At 56.6% G+C, this 18030-nt stretch overlaps 1 protein-coding gene across 1 annotated transcript in view; it reads right to left on the reverse strand.

Moving 5' to 3' along the window:
* Positions 1 to 3860: 3860 nt before the first annotated feature.
* Positions 3861 to 18030, reverse strand: part of IGSF9B (immunoglobulin superfamily member 9B) — a 43497-nt gene continuing 29327 nt past the window's right edge. The window contains exons 18-20 of the mRNA XM_022556200.2: positions 15826 to 17475; positions 8503 to 8624; positions 3861 to 5591 (exon numbers count right to left, since the gene is read on the reverse strand). Coding sequence (XP_022411908.1) covers positions 5383 to 5591; positions 8503 to 8624; positions 15826 to 17475 — 1981 coding nt within the window. The 3' untranslated portion in view covers positions 3861 to 5382. The remainder of the gene's footprint in view (positions 5592 to 8502; positions 8625 to 15825; positions 17476 to 18030) is intronic.

Consider the following 18030-nt stretch of genomic DNA (forward strand, 5'->3'; position numbering starts at 1 on the left):
GGCAAAGGACCAGGGACAGGAACTGAGGACTTGTACCATTTCTCCCTAACCCCCCCAGTCCAGCTCTCCCAGCCAGTGATCTGAAGCTAATGACTGTTTCATCAGCCTTCTTCGGAAACCCTAACTACCACTGCTGACCCACCACAGAGGAGACTGTCCAAGTGATTTTATTAATGGCTGCTGTTCTACCAGAGTATTTAGGAGTCAAGATGCACCAGCTCTTCTAGAACGTATGGGCAGCCAGCAGTGATGTTTGCACTTATGCCTCACTTTTCCTCATCCTACACAGAAACCCTTGGGGTGTGGGAATGTCTTTGGATAAGAGTCAACCTATTGATTTATTCTTCTAGCTTAAAATGGGTCATAGAAACACTTCTACCCGCTCAGTAACCCAACAAACAAAATATTATGCTTGCTCATGAAAAACTTATTTGAAAGCACAGACGGGGGCCATACATAGAGCACTGGACCAGTGTGGATTCACTGCCAGTCAGAGGGGGTGGTGATGGACACCCCTAACCAAACATCGAGCTGCTAAAGCGCTGAAGTCCAATCTGGGCATTGATCCTTGGTTTATCAACTTTTTAAATTCTGCCCCTTGATGTGAAAGGAGGCAGATTTGGAGACATCAAAGAGGACAGAGGAATGGCTGGTCTGATTTCAGGGTGAACCCTTTCACCCTCCTACGTCCACCAGACTGGTAGCTTTCATCCCATCAAAGAAGAGGAGGTGAGGACGAAAGCCACTGTGTAGCTCTGTGATCTGCAGCAGTCTTGCCCCCTCAGGAGGAAAGGTGTAACCCAGCCTCAGTCCCTCCTCTCCACCCCCAGCGACACTGTCTCAGGACCAGTTTCAGATCATGGAAGAGGCCACCTGCCCTTCTCCTTATGAGAACAGACGCAAATCCCTAAGAACAGTTCTTCCTTCTCCACCAACACAGAGCTGCTGGTAGCACAGGGACCTCAAGACAAGTCTCCCAGCTTTGGGCCTGAGGAGTCCCCACAAACTGACATCACAGAGAATACATCCATGCTTGGTTTGGGCACTCAGCGTCATAGGCTGACTCTAGAGGGGGCAAGGAGGTCCAGCCAAGAAGCAAGACCCCTTCGGGATCCAAGACTCACCCCCAGGCTTCTTTCAATGACTGCATCGCCCCCCGCAAAGGTCTTCACTGCCTCCACCCCCAGCCCACCCCAGCCCAGGGCAGCCTCTCCTCTTTCTCTTCCACGCCCAACCTGTACACGGCACCCTGAATAGTAACTAAGTTACCATGTGTCCAGAGAGAAAGGTAAGCTTGATGTCCCTGGCTTTGGTCTTACTGTCACATCCATCCCCGCCTCCCACTCCGGGGCCGACCTGGCTGCCTACTCCCCTTCCGGCCTTACAGACACGCGGCGGAAAGCCGACCTCCTCTCCACACTCCAGCTTTCTAACGCCCTTCCCAAAACACTCCTGGGTCCTCTCCTCAAAGCAACAATGCAGACCCACGGGGCTCCAAGCCTCCAGCCTCCCTTTATTTTGAAGATAGAAAGGTAGAACTGAGCCATGGATGCCCGCTTCCCAGAGGGGCTGGGGGACAAACTCAGGGGAGCCCCCAGGAACTCTACCTTCCTGCTGTTCCCCAACAATCCCTATGATGCCCCTGCCGAAAGCTCTGTCACATGCAAGCAAAGCAAGCCTCGGATTAACCATGAGCTTTTCTTTCCCTGTGTTTCTCTACATAGTAATAAAATGTACTTTACAGTTCCTTCCCCCAGCCCACCCCAATCCACCAAAAGGCTTTTTCTAACAAAATTGGAAGAAACAGCTCCAACTATGCACACCTTGGCCCCGAATTCTAATCCTGGTGAGTGACAAAGTCGCCCTGATGCTCTGTGAAGTCTGTTTCCTCCCTGAAGCTATCTTGTCAACCTTTAAAAAAAAAAAAACCCTAGTCAGGAAATTTCACCTGTGAATCCTACCAGGTTTCCTCTGCATGAAAAGGGCAAAGGAAAACAGGTGAAATCAGTTTAACCCCAAATATTTTAGATCTCAAATCAAAAATAAAGACAGTATTGAAAAATATTAATAATGACTCCAGTTCACCCCTGCTTGAGACACCCCCCTGCACACGACCGTGGGACATGGGCTCCTCCTCAAAGGGGGCGCAGACCCTGCCCGCCCTGTGGGATGAAGCATCCTTCCCCTGGAGAAAGCGGAGTCTCAGAAGGCCTCTCAGACCCGTGTCTCTGAGGAAAGCTGAGGGAGACAGGCTGGGAGCTCACAGACAAAGTTGACCACCGCGTGCTGGGTGGGGCCCACACTCAACCCCAGCTGGTCAGCCAGGGAATCAAGAAACAGGAAACCCACTTCCCTTATTAAACAGCTTATGGCATCACCTTACCCCTTCCCCGGGCTCCAAGTCACCTAACCTGAAACAGCTGCAGTCTCCGGGCAAGATGCAGGACGAAGGGGCAGGTTACTTCTATGCAAGGCTACCAGATCATCCAAGGGGCAGTTTGGAAGACACCTGATCTCCCATGGACTGAAGCGTGAAAGTCAGAGGAAGCTTCAGAGTCGTCACTGCAGTTGTTCAAGGGCAGAGCGCAAAGGACATCTGGTCCTTAGAAACGGCTGCACCCCACCATGCAGACATTCACGAGCACACCCTCTCGCACATGCTCACACTCAGCACTTCAGTGTGTGCCTGTGACATCCCTGTCTCCGTCTCGTGGACAGAGGGAAATGTATTCTGCCAGTTTCCATCGCAATCCTTACAGGAAGCACTGAACCAGCTCCCCAAGGTGCAGCAAGGCTGCCAGTCTCCATGCACACTGTCACAAGAAGGAGGCCCTCTTGGGAGGAGAAATGAGTCCGAAGCTGTTGAGAGATAGGTCGGCCTTATGTCCTTCCCCAGCTTTGGGGACACCCAGCCCAGCTGCCACCCAGTGGCCAGCAAAAAGCACAGCTCCAACCATTTGGTCTTATCTGCTGAGGTACAGGGCACAGCCAGAGAAAGGAAGGAAGGAAGGAAGAAGTCAGCACCTTTGTCACCACTGGGGATGGCTCACGGGCGGGGCCCTGTATGCCACCGTAAAGCAGCAGAGCCTTCCCCTATCTCCTCTTCTGTTGTAACCTCGGGGCCTGCAGTCCCAGCACGGGGCTCAGAAAGGGTGGCCTAGTTCACCCTGAAGACACACAGCCCTGACGTCTCACGTACAGTCCAGCAGGATCTGCTCTGCTCGAGAAACAGCCACCATGAGAGTACGCACAAAGGCCACAACCGACCCCAGGGCCCAGAGGAGGTGCCCATGTGTCCCCTGTCGGGCACGGTAGCAGAGGTAGTGCTGCCTCAGGAAGGAAGCAGAGTCGCTGCTTCGCTGGAGCTGCCGCCCGGAGGGTGGCTTGGACTTGGACTTGGTGCCCAGCGAAGTGCACTGATGGCGCAGGCTCCACCCGGGGGCTGGGCAGTGGACACGGCGAGGCCACAAGTGCTGCCCCTGCCACTCCTTTCTCCACAATGTGTCGCGTTTGGAAAGAAACTGTGGTTTTTGTGACTTCTGAGGCAGAGCCTCAAGGGTGGAATTGGTCCCCACTCGCTGGGCAAGAGAAGGAAGCACGGGGCGGGTCTGCGTGGCAGCGGATTCACCCCTAGGATGGAAGCTCCCAGGGATGTGCAGCTGCCTGCTCTCGGGCCGCCTCGCCTGGGTCACCGGGCTGAGAGCCACAGAAGTCTCCAGTGCTTTGGCTGGGCCAACATCCAAGCAGGTATCTGGGGACAAGGGATGTCCCCAAACCCACCAAGACAGCAGCACCAAGAAGGAAGTACTTGGCGGAACCTGATAGCCCCCTCGATTCTCGGGTGGCCGGAAGAGCAGGCTCCTGCACGAGAGGAGGAGAAAGACGCCAGACGCACCCCAGCCACACTGAGGCCTTCTGCCCTGTCAAGGGCAGCGCCGTTACCTTACTGGAAGAGAGAGATACATCTGTAGTCGCTGTAAGACGACCTCGCAGAAGCTTCTGGGTGCTAAGAGTCTGAGTTAGGACAAGAATTCGGCAGGGAAAGGATGGAGCCTGGCTCCTGCCTCCCACCCCTTCCAGCTTCACTCCCAGGCCTCAGCCAGTTCTATATAAACAGACCTGGGGGAATAGGGGCCTGAGCACCCCCAGAACCCAGAATCTGAGGCCCCCCAGCTTTATCTGATCCCATCCTGTGGGAACTCAGGTCTGCGGCGGGCTGCACGTGGGAAGCATGGAGATGAGCGCGGGCGGGCTCCCCACACGTGGCAATTAATCAATCTGGGGAATTAGCTCCCACAAAAGGAAAGGAGGAATCCAATCAGGGCTTTGGAACAGCGCTCCAGAGGGTGCGGAGCCAGGCTGGGATATAAATAGAGCCACGGCGCCTGGTGCTCGGCACAGATGGCTCCAGAGTGGGAGGCCCTCGGCCACAGGGCTCCAAGCCTGGCTGGACCAAGGGGCTGACGATGAGCTTGAGTCTGAGCACAGGGCCACCTCCCGGCCCCGCTGCTAAGCAGTTTCTACTTCTGAGCCAAACCATGGAACGAAGAGAGATGCCTGCCTGGCCGTTCACCAGCCACCCTTCTTCACCCAGAACCAAGAAATAAAGGCTGTGTTTAGTTCTGTGGTAACTCACTGCTGAACCCCCCCAAAGCAGGCAGCAGGAACCACTCTGAATGGGAGAAGGTCAAGACAAACGGGGAATTCAGCTGAGAAGGCATGAATCCCACTTCAGAAGGACTCATTCCCGAGATAGAGACAACAGGGCCCCCGCGAGCCCCTCACAAAGCCCACATGCCAGCTGCCCTCTCCCTCCTCCTTCCATTGACCACAGAAGTAAACAGCGTTTGCTTCCACGTACATATATATACATAAAGAAACCCACAAACTCCACACATACGCAGTTGCATCTATATCTATATATATGTAGAGTCTGGAAGATGGCAGGAAGTCCAGCCCTCTTTCAGGACTTGAGAAACTGAACAGAAGCAGACAGCAGTGAGAGCCATTGCTTCCTCTTTTGCACTCCAGAGATATTTGAGGAGGTGGGAAAAATCCATCCAGTGAAGAGGGGAAGGCGGGGGAGGAGGCATAGCTCTTCCTGTCCCCAGTTCACTTCCCGAGCTCTACACACAGCCACGGCGGCCGGTCTGCCCTCAGCCCTCTCTGCTGGACACGAGGCCAGCAGGCCAGAATGCAGAGGAGACACCCGCTCAGGCCAGAGGGAGAACAAGCAGAACCAGGGTCTGAGCAGCCCTGGAAACTAACGACCAGGCCACCCCTCCACTGGCAGGAGAGGACGAAGCCCCGCACACCCATCGCCCGTGCCCACCCTTGCCCCTCGGCCAGCATCCTTGCCCAGGGGACGCTTAAGTTGTGGCATCACAGCAAAGTGGCGTGGCCAGGATCATCATGCTCCACGCTGCTGAGAATTGCCGTCTGGTCTTCCGGAAGCTGGCGGTGGCACAAGTCTGAGAGTCGGGCAAAGGGGTCGGGCCGGGAATGTCTCTTCTTCCTCCGGAGGCAGACAGCTTCGTCGGGCCACAGGACCTGAGAGTTTGGAAGGTTCTGAGCCTGGGAGGCAGAACCATCTGAGGAGGAGCAGGTGCACACACACAGGAAAAGAGAAGACAGTGGTGAAAGGGAGAAGGCAGCCTCACACACCCAGCCGTCCTCTGCAGGGCACGGTGCCCGGCCTCTAGGGTCACACGCCGGAATCACCCAAGTGCAGAATGGGCAGCAGAGGAACCACGAAGGGCCAGTGCCCGGGGCCACCCCAAGTGCTGTCCTAGTGAGAGCCAGGAGGCAGGACGGCTGTGGCTGTACTTCCTGCAGATTCACAGCTCTAGCCAAGCAACATCTCTTTTTCATCTTCTATTTAATATTGAATATATTCAATACCTTTTATCTAATATTTCTTCTATTTATCGATATTAAAGAAATATTCATACGTCTCTTTTAGTGCCTCCTGGGTACCAGGCATCATTCTAGGTACTGGGGTTGGGACTCAGCACACTTTTCCCCCCCACCGCCTCCCCCAGGCAGTGATGGACGTCACACAGATTTTATCCATATGCATTAGAGTCAGGTCTGGCCCACCCTGGACTGCCAGGGCCATCCCTCTGCCTTATGGTCCTTCTGGGGACACAGAGGTAAAGCCCTTGCATTCTAGAAGATTATACTTCAATGTGGCAATGGGGAGGAAGAGACAAACTATAAAGACTTAAAAACTACAGACATAAAACCGTCAGATACTGCAAGTGCTACCAAGAAAGATAAAATAGGATCACTAGACGGCAAATGAATGAGGCACTGCTTCTACTCTGAAGGAGTAACACCGAGGCGAGTCTTGAATTATGAACCTTCCACAGACCTGTGGGAGAAGTGTTCCCACGGTGTGAAAGCCCCAGGCTGAGAGCAAACGTGACCTGTTGACCGAAGGAAGGACGTCACGGTAACTCAGAGCGAGCAGAGTCGGTGAGGCAGGAAGGGCGGGCAGAAGTCTGTTCTGATTGCAGGGGGAAGGGAAGCTTCTGGAGGGTTTTAATCAGAAGCGTGTGTGTGCGTGTGCATGCGTGTACGTGTGTGCACACTCCCGGGACTTTCTAAAAATCACTCTGTTCGCTGTGTGAATACACTGCAGGAGCCAGGACGGAGGCAGGAGGGCCAGAGAGGAGGCCGCTGCTCTGGGCAAGGTGAGAGATGGGAATGACTCGTAATTTAGCTTTAGCATTTGAGACAGAAAAAAGTGGTCAGATTCAGGATGTGTTTTAAAAGTTAAGTCAACAGACCTTACCAGATGGACTGGAGGTAAGACGTGAAAGGAAGAGGGTCAAGGATGAAGTACCCTGAGCAACTGGGCAGGTAGGAGTGCCTTTTATGAAACTGGGAAAGAACCGAGAAGCACATCTAGATAATCAGTAACTCTATTTTGGACACGGAAGAGGCTTACAGGACATCCAGCTGCATGTGGAGCAGGCACCTGGAAATATGAGACTTGAGCTCATGGACAAGATCTGGGCTAAATACGGGGGGCATTTGCGAGTTGTGGACATATGACAGGAAACAGGACCGCTGCAAGCAGAACAACAGAGAATATAGGCATCTCGTGGGACTTTTTTGAAAAAAAAAAAAAAAGATAATAGATAAATGATAGGTAGGTAGGTAGGTATGTAGATGGGTCTTAACCTGAAATGGGCTTAAATGGGTTGAAAATTCAGCTTTGGGCTCTAATTTCTCTCCCAAAACCTAAAAAATTCATTTTCTTTCTCTCCACCTCAGTATTCCAACCTATAAACTAACAGGATAATAATACCACCTGAAGGCTAAGTGAGAACTAAGCGCTCACTGCCTCCCAAAGATTCAAGGGCCTCTGTGTATCACTCTTCCATAACCCAGCCTCTACAGAAAGTTGCACTCTGGTAGATAAGAAAGACTGGCAAGGAAGCTGTGCAGTGGTCTTCCTGGACGGCCTGTCACAGCACTTCTAAAACCACTGGTAGAAAGAGAGCACGTGATAAATATTTTCTAAGTCTGAAAAACGGCTGAATTATTTTTGCACTATATTAGAAGCTTCCTATCGCTGCTGGATAAACATCACACATTTCAGTAGTGGTGTCCTTTTCATGAAATACGGCAATTTCACTCTATCTCATGGAGAAAAGTCTGGCCAGCCCGCAGAGGCTGAGTCCATGCCACAGTGACCCCTTAACACTGAGTAGGACCCCAGAATTTCATGTCCAACCAGAGGCCTGAAATGATAAAGAGGAAATATTTAAGGAGATAGGGATATGTCCAAGGCATGTGACAGAATGAGAAAGAAAAGTACTATTTACGTTGTTAAAAAATACAGGGGACTTCCCTGGTGGCACAGTAGTTGAGAATCCGCCTGCCAATGCAGGGGACACGGGTTCGATCCCTGGTCTGGGGAGATCCCACATGCCGCGGAGCAACTAAGCCTGTTCACAACTACTGAGCCTGCGCTCTAGAGCCTGGGAGCCACAACCACTAAGCCTGTGCGCCACAACTACTGAAGCCCACACACCTAGAGCCTGTGCTCCACAACGAAAAGCCACCATGATGAGAAGCCCGCACACCGCAATGAAGAGTAGCCCCCGCTCGCCGCAACTAGAGAAAGCCCGCGCACAGCAACAAAGATCCAACGCAGCCAAAAAAAAATACACTGAAACAATGCCATGTTTTCTAAAGGCGTATGCACAGAAGGGTTCTGAACACACATACCCCCAAGAAGGATGGTTCCCAGGTTGGATGAAACAGAACTGGGAGGATGATCTGAGACTTTTAACCTTACTTTTCTCATTTTTTGATATGAAAATTCTATTTGTATATTACTTGACAATTAGTATTAAAGAGAAGCAAAGAACGAGATAAGCTGGAGGAGTCGATTGTGCAGAGAACCCAGGGCTGGGATCCTGAGCCAGACAAGCCCATAGTGGCAGGTCAGGGTGGGAAGAGAGGAGCAGGGTGCTTCTCGACATTTACCGGATCGTTTCTTTGACTTCGAGGAGCCCTTGGATGACTTTTTGGGCTTCTTTATCCGTTGGTATTTCAGAGCCTCCAGCCTCTCAGGTACAGCAGCATTCCCAGGAGCAGGTGGATGTGTCCTGGAAGGGACAATTGGAGAGGCACAGGTCAGCTCCCGGACGAGAGAGCTTTGGAAGAGGAGCTGGAAGAAAGCCAAGTAGCTGACCCAGAGGAGACAGAGCACAGCTCTACGGAGTCCCAGGTGCCCATGACCAGCTCCTTGACACCTGCCTTCCTGCTGCTCCTGGAAGAGAGAACCCCAATGGAGAGCTCCAGCAGTGGGAGGCCTGCTGCAGGTGGACACCAATCTGTAGAGCCATCAGATGGCCTAGGAAAGGGAGAGACAGTCTTTAATGGCGAACCCATCACACGGCACTCAAGCTGGGGCAAGGAAGTCGGAGAAGGAAGCAGCTGGGATGTCTGAAGTTTGTGGATCATCACAGTCAAGACCTTGAAATGAAAAGTAAAGGGGCAGATTAAAGGACCGGAAGAACAACCCCACCCCACTGACTGTCCTCCTCCGGGAAAGACAGGGCCGGGCCAGATGGGAACCCAATGCCCAGTGAAATCATCTCCTCCATCGCCAAGATTCAGGCAGAACCCCGGCAGCCAACAGCAACTAACAGTTGTCGTCCACCAACATTTCAGCAGCAGACTGGGCTCAGGCTTCATCAGTCATGTGAGAGAACAGAAGAGGATGGAAGTGGATCGTGACGGTGAGAGTGTCCAAATCAGGCAGGCTTGCAAAGCCCTTGATATCCGCAGCAGGTATCCAGTGGATCCATATTTTAAGATTCGACAGAAAAACCAAGGTTATGGGAGAGGGGACCACCTACGTCAGCGTCTCTTTCTGCCCCAGTTGTCGAGTGGGTGTAGCCGTTTGCCTAACAGAGCAACTGCATGGTTAGGACAAAGGCAACAACTTAACTGGAGCCTGTGCTGCCCAGGTGACAAAGGGGCCCAAAGAGAGCTGAGAGGATGGACTGTCTGTGCCAGTCTGCGCTTACTGGAGAGAACTGTTCAAGGATCATAAAAGAAGAAAATCTAGAAGATATGGATCAATGCCATTTCTTCTCAAAGTAAGCCAAACTTGGACCCTGAGGAGTAAGGGGGGAAGAGGGAGACAGGTTGCTCTTTCTTTCCCTCCAGTGCTGGCATTAGCATGCCATCAGGGAAGCAGGGACACTCCAGGACCCTGGTGGATGGGGGCGAGTCACTCTCCCTCCATCCCCACACCTCCCTCTTCCACCTCCCTCACAATCAGTGGTGGGTAAATTCTGACAGGAAGGAGTAGACAGCCAAACCCGTGAGGGGAAAAAAAGTCCCCAGTGGTGAGCAAGCAATCTAAGGTTTAAAAAAAAAAAAAGAGGGGTGGGAAGACTACAGCCACATCTCCCCAACATCAGATATCTCTGCAGGGATGAGAAAGAAAAACATACAGACTAACTGTAGATAAGCCTCTGGTTCCTGGGGTTTCTTGCGCTAACTGACAGTGAAGCAACCTACATCTTCTTTGATGGATGCCATCATTCCAGCGTCCTTTAGTAGGTACAGCATGGAGAAGCTCCTCCCAAGTTCAGGTCAGAAACATTAATTTTCAACAGCCCCCTAAGAGCACAGAACTAAGAACCCAGCTACATGCACACACGGTCTCAGAGAGAAGGAGTCCAGCTCACCACTGGAGGTCGGGTCTTCACCCCGAAGACCTGCCTGCCAACTCCCCCTTCCTTCCTCTTTCACAAACCCCACAGCCTACCCATGGAGACCCTGCACAGCAGCAATAGGAAGGAAACTTGGGAGGCAGACAAAGGTTGGAGATGGCCAGGGCACGAGGGAGCATGACTTCCCAGAGCTGATGCAACGTCCTCACCCCCCGCTCGTCCTGGACTAAGGCTTCTTCGTGCTGCCTAAAAGGAAAAAGACATGAATCCACAGCTCAGTTCATCTGCCTCCTGGTCCTGGCCAGAGTCTTCCAACAGGCCATACAGATGAATGGTGTACAGTCTGAGGAGGCGCATGGCAAGCAAGTGGACCCAAGGTCCAGTAAGCAAACAGCGCAATTCAGGGTGACCCTCTGGGCATGAGAGAAATGGGTACAGGGTGCCCCCGAAAACTCCTAGGGATGCTCCAAGCCAGCTGAAACTTCCAGGGACAACATTATTATTACAAGCAACATATTACTACTATTACCACTTTTATCATACAGCATTTACTTACCACTTACCACGCCAGGCACTGATCTATGTTCCCTGCAATAATTTTCTTTAACCCTTACAACATCCCTAAGAGGCAAATACTGTATTGACCCCACTTTTCAGATGGAGAAACTGAAGTTAGTTTAGAGAGGTTAGGCAGTCTGTCTTATAATCCAGTTATCATGGGGTAAGAGCCAGGACTCTCAACATCAGATAAACTGCGTGTCCAACTTCTTCCTAAGGGAAACAGGTGCAGAAGCTACATGGAAGGAAAACACTGCTTTCGCATGCACCTGAGCAATCAGCCTGCCCTGCACGCGCTCGCTGCCACAGTCACCGACATCCTCTGCTTCGGTGGCAGAGCCAGAGAAGACAGACCAGGGAGGGCGAAAGCTGGCTGAAGTGATGCCCTGAGCAGCAACAATCCACTGAGTGGGGGAAGCCAATTTTCCCCTGTGAAGCAGCCAAGCTCCAGCTCTTCCAAGGCACCTGCTGTCCACCTGTTTTCGCGTTTGGCTTGGTGCTCAGGCTCAGATGCACGACAGGAGAAGGCTCCCCAAGGCACTGGAACACTCTCCCGGTACAGGAGGCAAAAGATAAAAGCAAGGGTCTGGAAGGACGGGAGGTACAGGGGAGGGGGCAAAATGGGTCCTTATATTCAGCTAATTATGTAGAAAAGTCACATGAAATGTGTCCCAGCAGACATCAAACCACCTCCCTTCTCTGGGAAGGGGGAAGGGGGGGCCATGTCCCCTATCAACACCAAGCCCTCCAGGGGACTTTCAGGTAATGGACTTTTGATGCCGATGACGTTCAGACAGTAGGAGGCTGGGTGAAGCAGCTCCATCCCATCCCTGGAACAAGGGCAGCAGGTAGTCCAGGGCTGACCAGTGGGGTGCCCTCCAGGGAGGTGAGGCCGGAGTTCTCTTTCCAGTCAGCCCCAGTTCTTCCAGAACACGCAAGAATTCAGCAAACTTGGACCCCATCCCCCAGAAAGTACGAGCATTACTGGAAGGTGAAGCCCTGAAATTAAAGCCCAGGGGCTTCTCTGGACCGTGTTCCCCATGAACCCCAGTTCTCTGTCCCACAGGTGTTTCTTTGTGGTTCACACCTACCAAAGACAGCCTGAAACTGACCTTAACACTCTCTTTTTCTCTCTCTCACCTGTTATAAAATCCATACAAAATCCCAATCACAACGAGATAGCCCCAGAGGCCTTAGTGCATATCTCTATGCTCACCCAGAGCAGGGGAAGAAAGACACAGCCAGGTTCAAAAAGGCAAACCACAGGGCAGGACAGTCGAAATCCTCCGGACTTTTCCTGCCCTCCTGCCCCAAGAGCTGGCCATTACCCCGGCGGCTGCCGTGCCCGGTGACAGGCAGAGCAGTGATGAAGGAGCACATCCTTCCTCTCCTGAGCGGACACTCTGCCGTCTGACTACAGGACTGGGGTGGAGACCGAGGACACCCCCTCACATCCACGGTGTAGCCAGGACATGGGTGAACCCACCCTCTGCCACAGCACAGCCAGCCAGGAGTCCGGAGATCAGTGCCCACCACTGCGCCCACAGACAGCCCCCCTCTGGTGGGCCAAGTGTGTGGCCTCCGAACTCGGCAGAGGCTTTTACCAACGGGACCTCTTTCCCACGATTCACCCAGTACAAGGGGCCCCAGCACGCTCCCAACCCACCTGCCTCGTGGAGGCCAAGGTCAGTATGAACAGGAGAGGGGATCAGAGGGGATGCAAGAACAGGGCCGCTACTGGTGTCAGACAGGGAACTGAGAGCCCCATCCACAAAGGGACAGGTCCGAGAAGGGAGCTGGGAGGAGGAGGAAAGGGGAGAGGAGGCGGGGCGGGAGCAGAACAGGGGAGAGCGAAGGAAGTGGGAACAGAGCAAGGACACACGTGGACGAGACGAGTCACACCACCTCCAACGAGACCCAGCGGGGACACATGCAAAGGCAGTGTGAGAGTGGCGCCCAAGAAGGAGCCTGGCTCCTGCAAGGGCCCAGCAGCCTCCACCCAGAGCTCTCGGCAGGCAGCACAGTGAGGGCCTGACTCCCCAAGGCTGGAGAGCTGGCCGGGCCAGGCGGAAACCACCCTGCATCGCGCCCCTGGTTTCCTGGTTTACCACAGCAGTGAGAGGGCACCCAGCCCCCGGGTCTGGCAGGCGGGGACACCGGGGAGGGGGGTCACGAACCAGAACGGGGCCCGGACCCAGGCACTTTCCCAGAGTGGAGCGAGAGCTGGGCCTGGAGTCATCACTCCTCTGGGGGCAGCAGGGGAGTCACAACTGGGGGCAGGGAGGAGAGCAGGAAGGTGGAGGGCGGTCCCATCACTGTCACCCCGTTGGCCGCTCCTAACTACACTGTCCCTGGTCTCCCCGAGCTCATGGCTGCGGCGTGGCACCCGGCCAGCCTCACACAATCCCGCGACCTCTGGCTGCAGACACTCTCATGGCACGGCCGTCCTGTTTACGGGAGGCCATCCTTACGCCCAGAGGAGACCGATGGTCCTGAGTCAGGACCGTTAGCCCTCCTGCCGTCTCCAGGTGGGGAAGGGATGCAGAGACTTCAACCCGGGAAGCCAGAAGCGCCCAGAGGAGGCTCCCTCTCCCATCTGAGTGCCTGGTGCCTGCGTGTGCTTGTTGCCACAAGCACGGGACTGGCGTCCACGGCAAAAGGAAGATCTTGTCAGCGGCCATGAGACTGAGCAGGCCTCAGGGGACCACAAAAACCTCTCAGAGAGACTTGGCACCCCTCTGGTGTCAAGCTCCCGAGACCTCCACCTGGAAGGAGTCGCCCACATGGAGAGCAGAGCTGCCTTCTGCCCGGGGGCCTGTCCTCTCCTCCGGCGGAGCTCCTCCAAGACCCCTTCCCGGAGCTGTGGCCCCGGGACATCAGGAGTGGCTACTGCAGGGACCTTGAGAGCAACGTGAGCCCGCGGGCAAGGTCCACGCCTCAGTCCTGTGACAGCCAACAGGCTGCAGAGCAGGCTCAGGAGTGGTGACCTGCCCCTGCCCTCAGAGGACGACAGGTGGCCTGGTCCTGAGAAGGACCTGGCTGGTGAGGAAAGGAGCAGGGCCGTAGCCCAGCCGCGTGCTCCTGGGAGGACCGAGCATTGGCAGGATCCCGAGAGGACAGTGAGGGAGCGGCCACCCCAGGGGGAGATCTGCACCAGGGGGGCTGAGGGAGGAAGGGGGTCTCTACGCCTGCTACTGGGGAAACTGGGCAGAAAGGGGCCGGTGCTCCGAGACACCACGTGCCCAGCCAGGTTTCCAAGGTGCAGAGGTGCAAAGCGCTCGTAGGCATTCTAAGCCCCTGAGGGTGCATGCAGGGCCCCAAGGGCTTCTGCGGGAAGCTCTGGGCAGCAGGATGGCGAGGTGTCTGAGTGCAAAAACTGCAGGGAGGCTCTGGGAGGGGCTCAGAAGCTGCAGCGAGGCAGTGCGAGCGAGGCCCGGCAGCCGTGGAGCAGCAGGGCGTGGGGACCCAGAAGCCATGGGCCATCGGGGCGGAGGCTGCCGCCCCACAGAGGGGTGAGGGCTGTGGTCTGGATTCCCCTATGGAGGAAGCGCTGGCCCTGCGGAAGCCCGTCCGCTGGTCCGCCCCCTGCCCACCCACCCAGCCGGAGCTCCCTTACCTATTGAGCTGAAGAGAGGCTTGTCTCGACAACACTGCCCAGATAGCTGAGATCAATCAGAAACAAAGCGGTTATCAACATGGGTGCGGGGAACCACCCACGCACACCCAGAGGGAAGGGGAGGAGCACGGGGACCAGAGAACCGACAAGCGAGGCCAGAGAATGGGGTGAGCAGTAAGGAGAGAGACAGAGACCCAGACGGCACGATGGGACGAAGCAGATGAGGGCTGCACAAAGCACAGACGACAGGGCACAGCCCCCCGCATCTCCTGCACAGACAGCACGCAGCTCTCCTCCACCTCCCGAGCTGCTCCCCACCTGAGCCGGGGTGGGAGGTGAGGCTTGTGCTTCCAGGTACCAGAGTGGGGGGGAGGGAAGGGGGCAAGGGAAGGGCGCTGGGCTCCCTCCTCTCGACCTCCTCCCGTCTGCCTACCACCAGGCCAGCCTCCTCTGGACTCTGCTCCCCTGCACAGGCGGCCACATCAAGAAGAGACCAAAGGACGGAACCGGGGCGGGGGTCAGGAGGGATGGGGGACTACGGACGGTGCAGACTCTTCCCAGCAATTCGGGCCAACCCAAAGAGGATGGAGAAGGAAGAGAGACGGACAGAAGGACGGACTTGGGGAGGAAGTAGTGGGAGGAGGAGGGAGGAGAGCAGAAGAAAGACCAGAGAGAAAGAACACGGGCAGGCGTCCAGGCTGACTGGTACCTGGCACACCAGCTGCTACAGTTTACAGTGGGCTCCCCCAGGCCGGCTGATCGCAGGGGCTTGTCTGTCTGTCTGTCTGTCTGCAGCTCCCTGCGAGGCACACAGGTTGGGGTGGGGCGTGTGGCTCGGGCACACGGTTCAGAGGCCTGAGGTTTTGCTCCCAGCCTCCGGGACGCAGCCTCCAGAGAGGCTGGGGGGCCAGGTGGGGGCGGGAGGCGGCACTCACTAGGCTGCTAAGGGCAGGAGGGTGGGGACGGGAGCCTGGTGGTCCAGGGAAGTCAGGCCCCAGGGTCCTGCTTTCGAGGAGGAGAGGCCGAGGAAGAAAAGGAGGCTGGATACAAGGTCTCTGGGCCAACCCTGGAACCGCCCAAAGCCAGGCTCACGGGGACGTGGTGGGCTCTCCACTCCAGAAGGCCCCGGGGGACCACTCATGGGGACACACCACACATCCCCTGGCCACGTCCTCTTCCCCGGCCCCCGGATGGCCTCCTGAGAGCTCTGGGCTGGATAGGGAAGATCCCTCATGCCCCTGGCAGGGTACCTGGGCAGGTAAGCCACACCCCCCCCCACAGTGACCACTCCCTGCCGCTGCCAAGACCAGCGCTCCTCTCCCGAAGGGATGCTGCAGCGTGTCCCGACAAGCCCTGTCAGTCGGTGGATGGAAGGGCGAGGGCAGGGGAGGAAAGGGGAGGAAGATGACCAGGCGGCGGTGGGCAGGAGAGACGGCTCACACTCACCCTGCGGTAGGTAACGGTGGCGGGGGCGGCTCCGGTCTGAGCAGCTCCTCCCCCACCCTCCGAGGGGAAGGCGTCTGTCCAAACACATCCAAGTGGTCCACAGGCCCCGCGGGGCCTGGCGGAGGGGAGGGGTAGCCCGTGGCCAGAGTGGTGAAGCCCACGGTGGGCCGGTAGCTGGGGCTGCCGCTGCGGCTGCTCTGGGACGGGGAGCCCGTGGACGGCGTGGACTTGCGCGAGAAGCTGACGGCAGCCGGCGGCTGCAGGGCGGTCTCCGACACCTCGGCGGGCTGCAGGAGGCCGGGGCGCGGCCGGGCCCGCGCGGCGAGCTCGGGGGAGCTGGTGCGCGAGCCGAGGGGGCTCTGGGTCAGAGGCGAGAGCCGGGAGGGCTGTAGCACCACTTGATGTAAACTGGGCTCGGCGCGCCTGGCCTGCCGGGGGCTGGGCCGGGGCCGGGGCTGAGGCTCATACCACGGGGTGTCCAGGCCCAGCGCGCTGGGGCCGCCGTGCGCCCCCGGCTCGGCCGGCTCGGGGTAAGGCAACACGGGTATGCCCATGCCTTGGCTGGTGTGTCTCAGCTGCCCTTGGCTCACCAGAGGTTGCACAGGCCTGTCCTGCCACTTGGCGGCGGGGGGCACTGGGGCAGGGCCTCTGCTCGGCGCCTTGCCAGCCCAGCCCTTGGGCGCCTCCAAAGACAGGATGCCCGGGTAGGCTGCGGGCACCGGCAGGGAGGCGGGCGGCAGTCCTCGGGGGAGGCCGGCCGCAGGCTGCAGACTCTCAGCCACATCACACGGGTGCAGCTGGTGGGGGAACACCACGGCCGGGGTCTCCAATCCCCCAAAGGGGAACTCCGGCCGGCCCCAGGGCTCTGGGGAGCGCCCACCGGTGGGCGTCTGAGTCAAGGGCAGCGTGCTGTTGGAAGCGTTCTCTCCGTTCTCCTCGGGGATGGCGGGGTGGCCGAAAGGCCCCTCGGTGTGCAGAGGTGGCGAGGACATGACAGAGCTCAGGGGGCTGCCCACCTCCGGCATGTAGAAGGGCGGCGGCTCCACCTCCCCAGGGCTGCTGCTGCTGAGGTACCCGTAATACTGGCCGTGGTGGAAGGGCCGGGGAGCGGGCGGCCTGGCTTGGCCAGTGGCCTGGAGCCGGCCCTCCAGGCCGCCAGGGCCCTCCAGGCTGCGGGGCTGGAACCGAGGGCTGTATGCTGGTGGTGGCAGGTAGGACTCCTGGCTGGATGACAGAGGGGTCAGCTGGGACTTGAGGGCAGCCACAGACGTGGGCACCAGCGGGTCTTCATTCTCCTCATCCGACTGGCGGAACTCAGGGTACATGTCAGTCTCCTCTGCAAAGGGGAAGCCCTCAATGCGCCGAGCCTTCGCAGAGGGCTCCACCTCGGAGGGGTCCATCACAAAGCGGCCGTCGGGGCCCCTGCTGATAAGCTCGATGGGCGTGGTGGCCTCCGCCTCGGCCTCCGCCTTGGCCACGCTGTACTTCTTGCTGCTGATGGCCCTCTTGGTCTTCTTGTACAAGGACAGCTCCTTCTCCCGCACGGGGCTCAGCATCCTCTTGGCCGCCGGCTGGGCCTGGTCGTCGGAGGACTCGGACGGGGCACGGAGTGTGCGGATGCTCTCGGGGCTGACCTTGCCGGAGGACAAGCTGGGGACAGGGAGAGAGCAGGAGGCGTGAGGAAGCTCAGAGGACACTACTGCTTTCCGTTCTCCCTGCAAAGTACCACACGCGCCTAGGAGGACGCCAGTGAGGAGGAGGAATGCTGGCGGGTGGCGTGTGCCGGCGTGAAATACTCTGGCCGACTCTCAACTCTCAACTGTCCAGGCGTGCGCTGTCCACTTTCCAAATGGACACCTCGTTTCCCCGTTTATTCTGCCTGCTCCTATGTTTGCTACCTCTCTCCAGTCACACCTGCAACTTCACTCCCAGGTTGCTCAAGGAATGCAAGCTCATTTTAAGAGTAACTTAAGCAAGGCATATTAAGAAGATACATCTGTTAGGATGGAAAAAAAAATCAAAGAAATGAACAGCTCATCTACCATTTTGGGTCATCTACACTACTGCTCCCCCTATTAGTACGGACAACTTAAAATTACCGTGCAGATCAATTAAGGGAAAACAGCTTAGAAACACTGTCATGGGGCTGAGCGAGCCCTCCACCCTCCACCCCAGATGGCCGTACCCTGTCTCTCTGGGGCTAGA

This window comes from Delphinapterus leucas, chromosome 7 (assembly GCF_059928025.1).
Source record: "Delphinapterus leucas isolate spDelLeu-1000000601 "Yukka" chromosome 7, BTC_Dleu_Yukka2, whole genome shotgun sequence".
Lineage (NCBI taxonomy): Eukaryota > Metazoa > Chordata > Mammalia > Artiodactyla > Monodontidae > Delphinapterus > Delphinapterus leucas.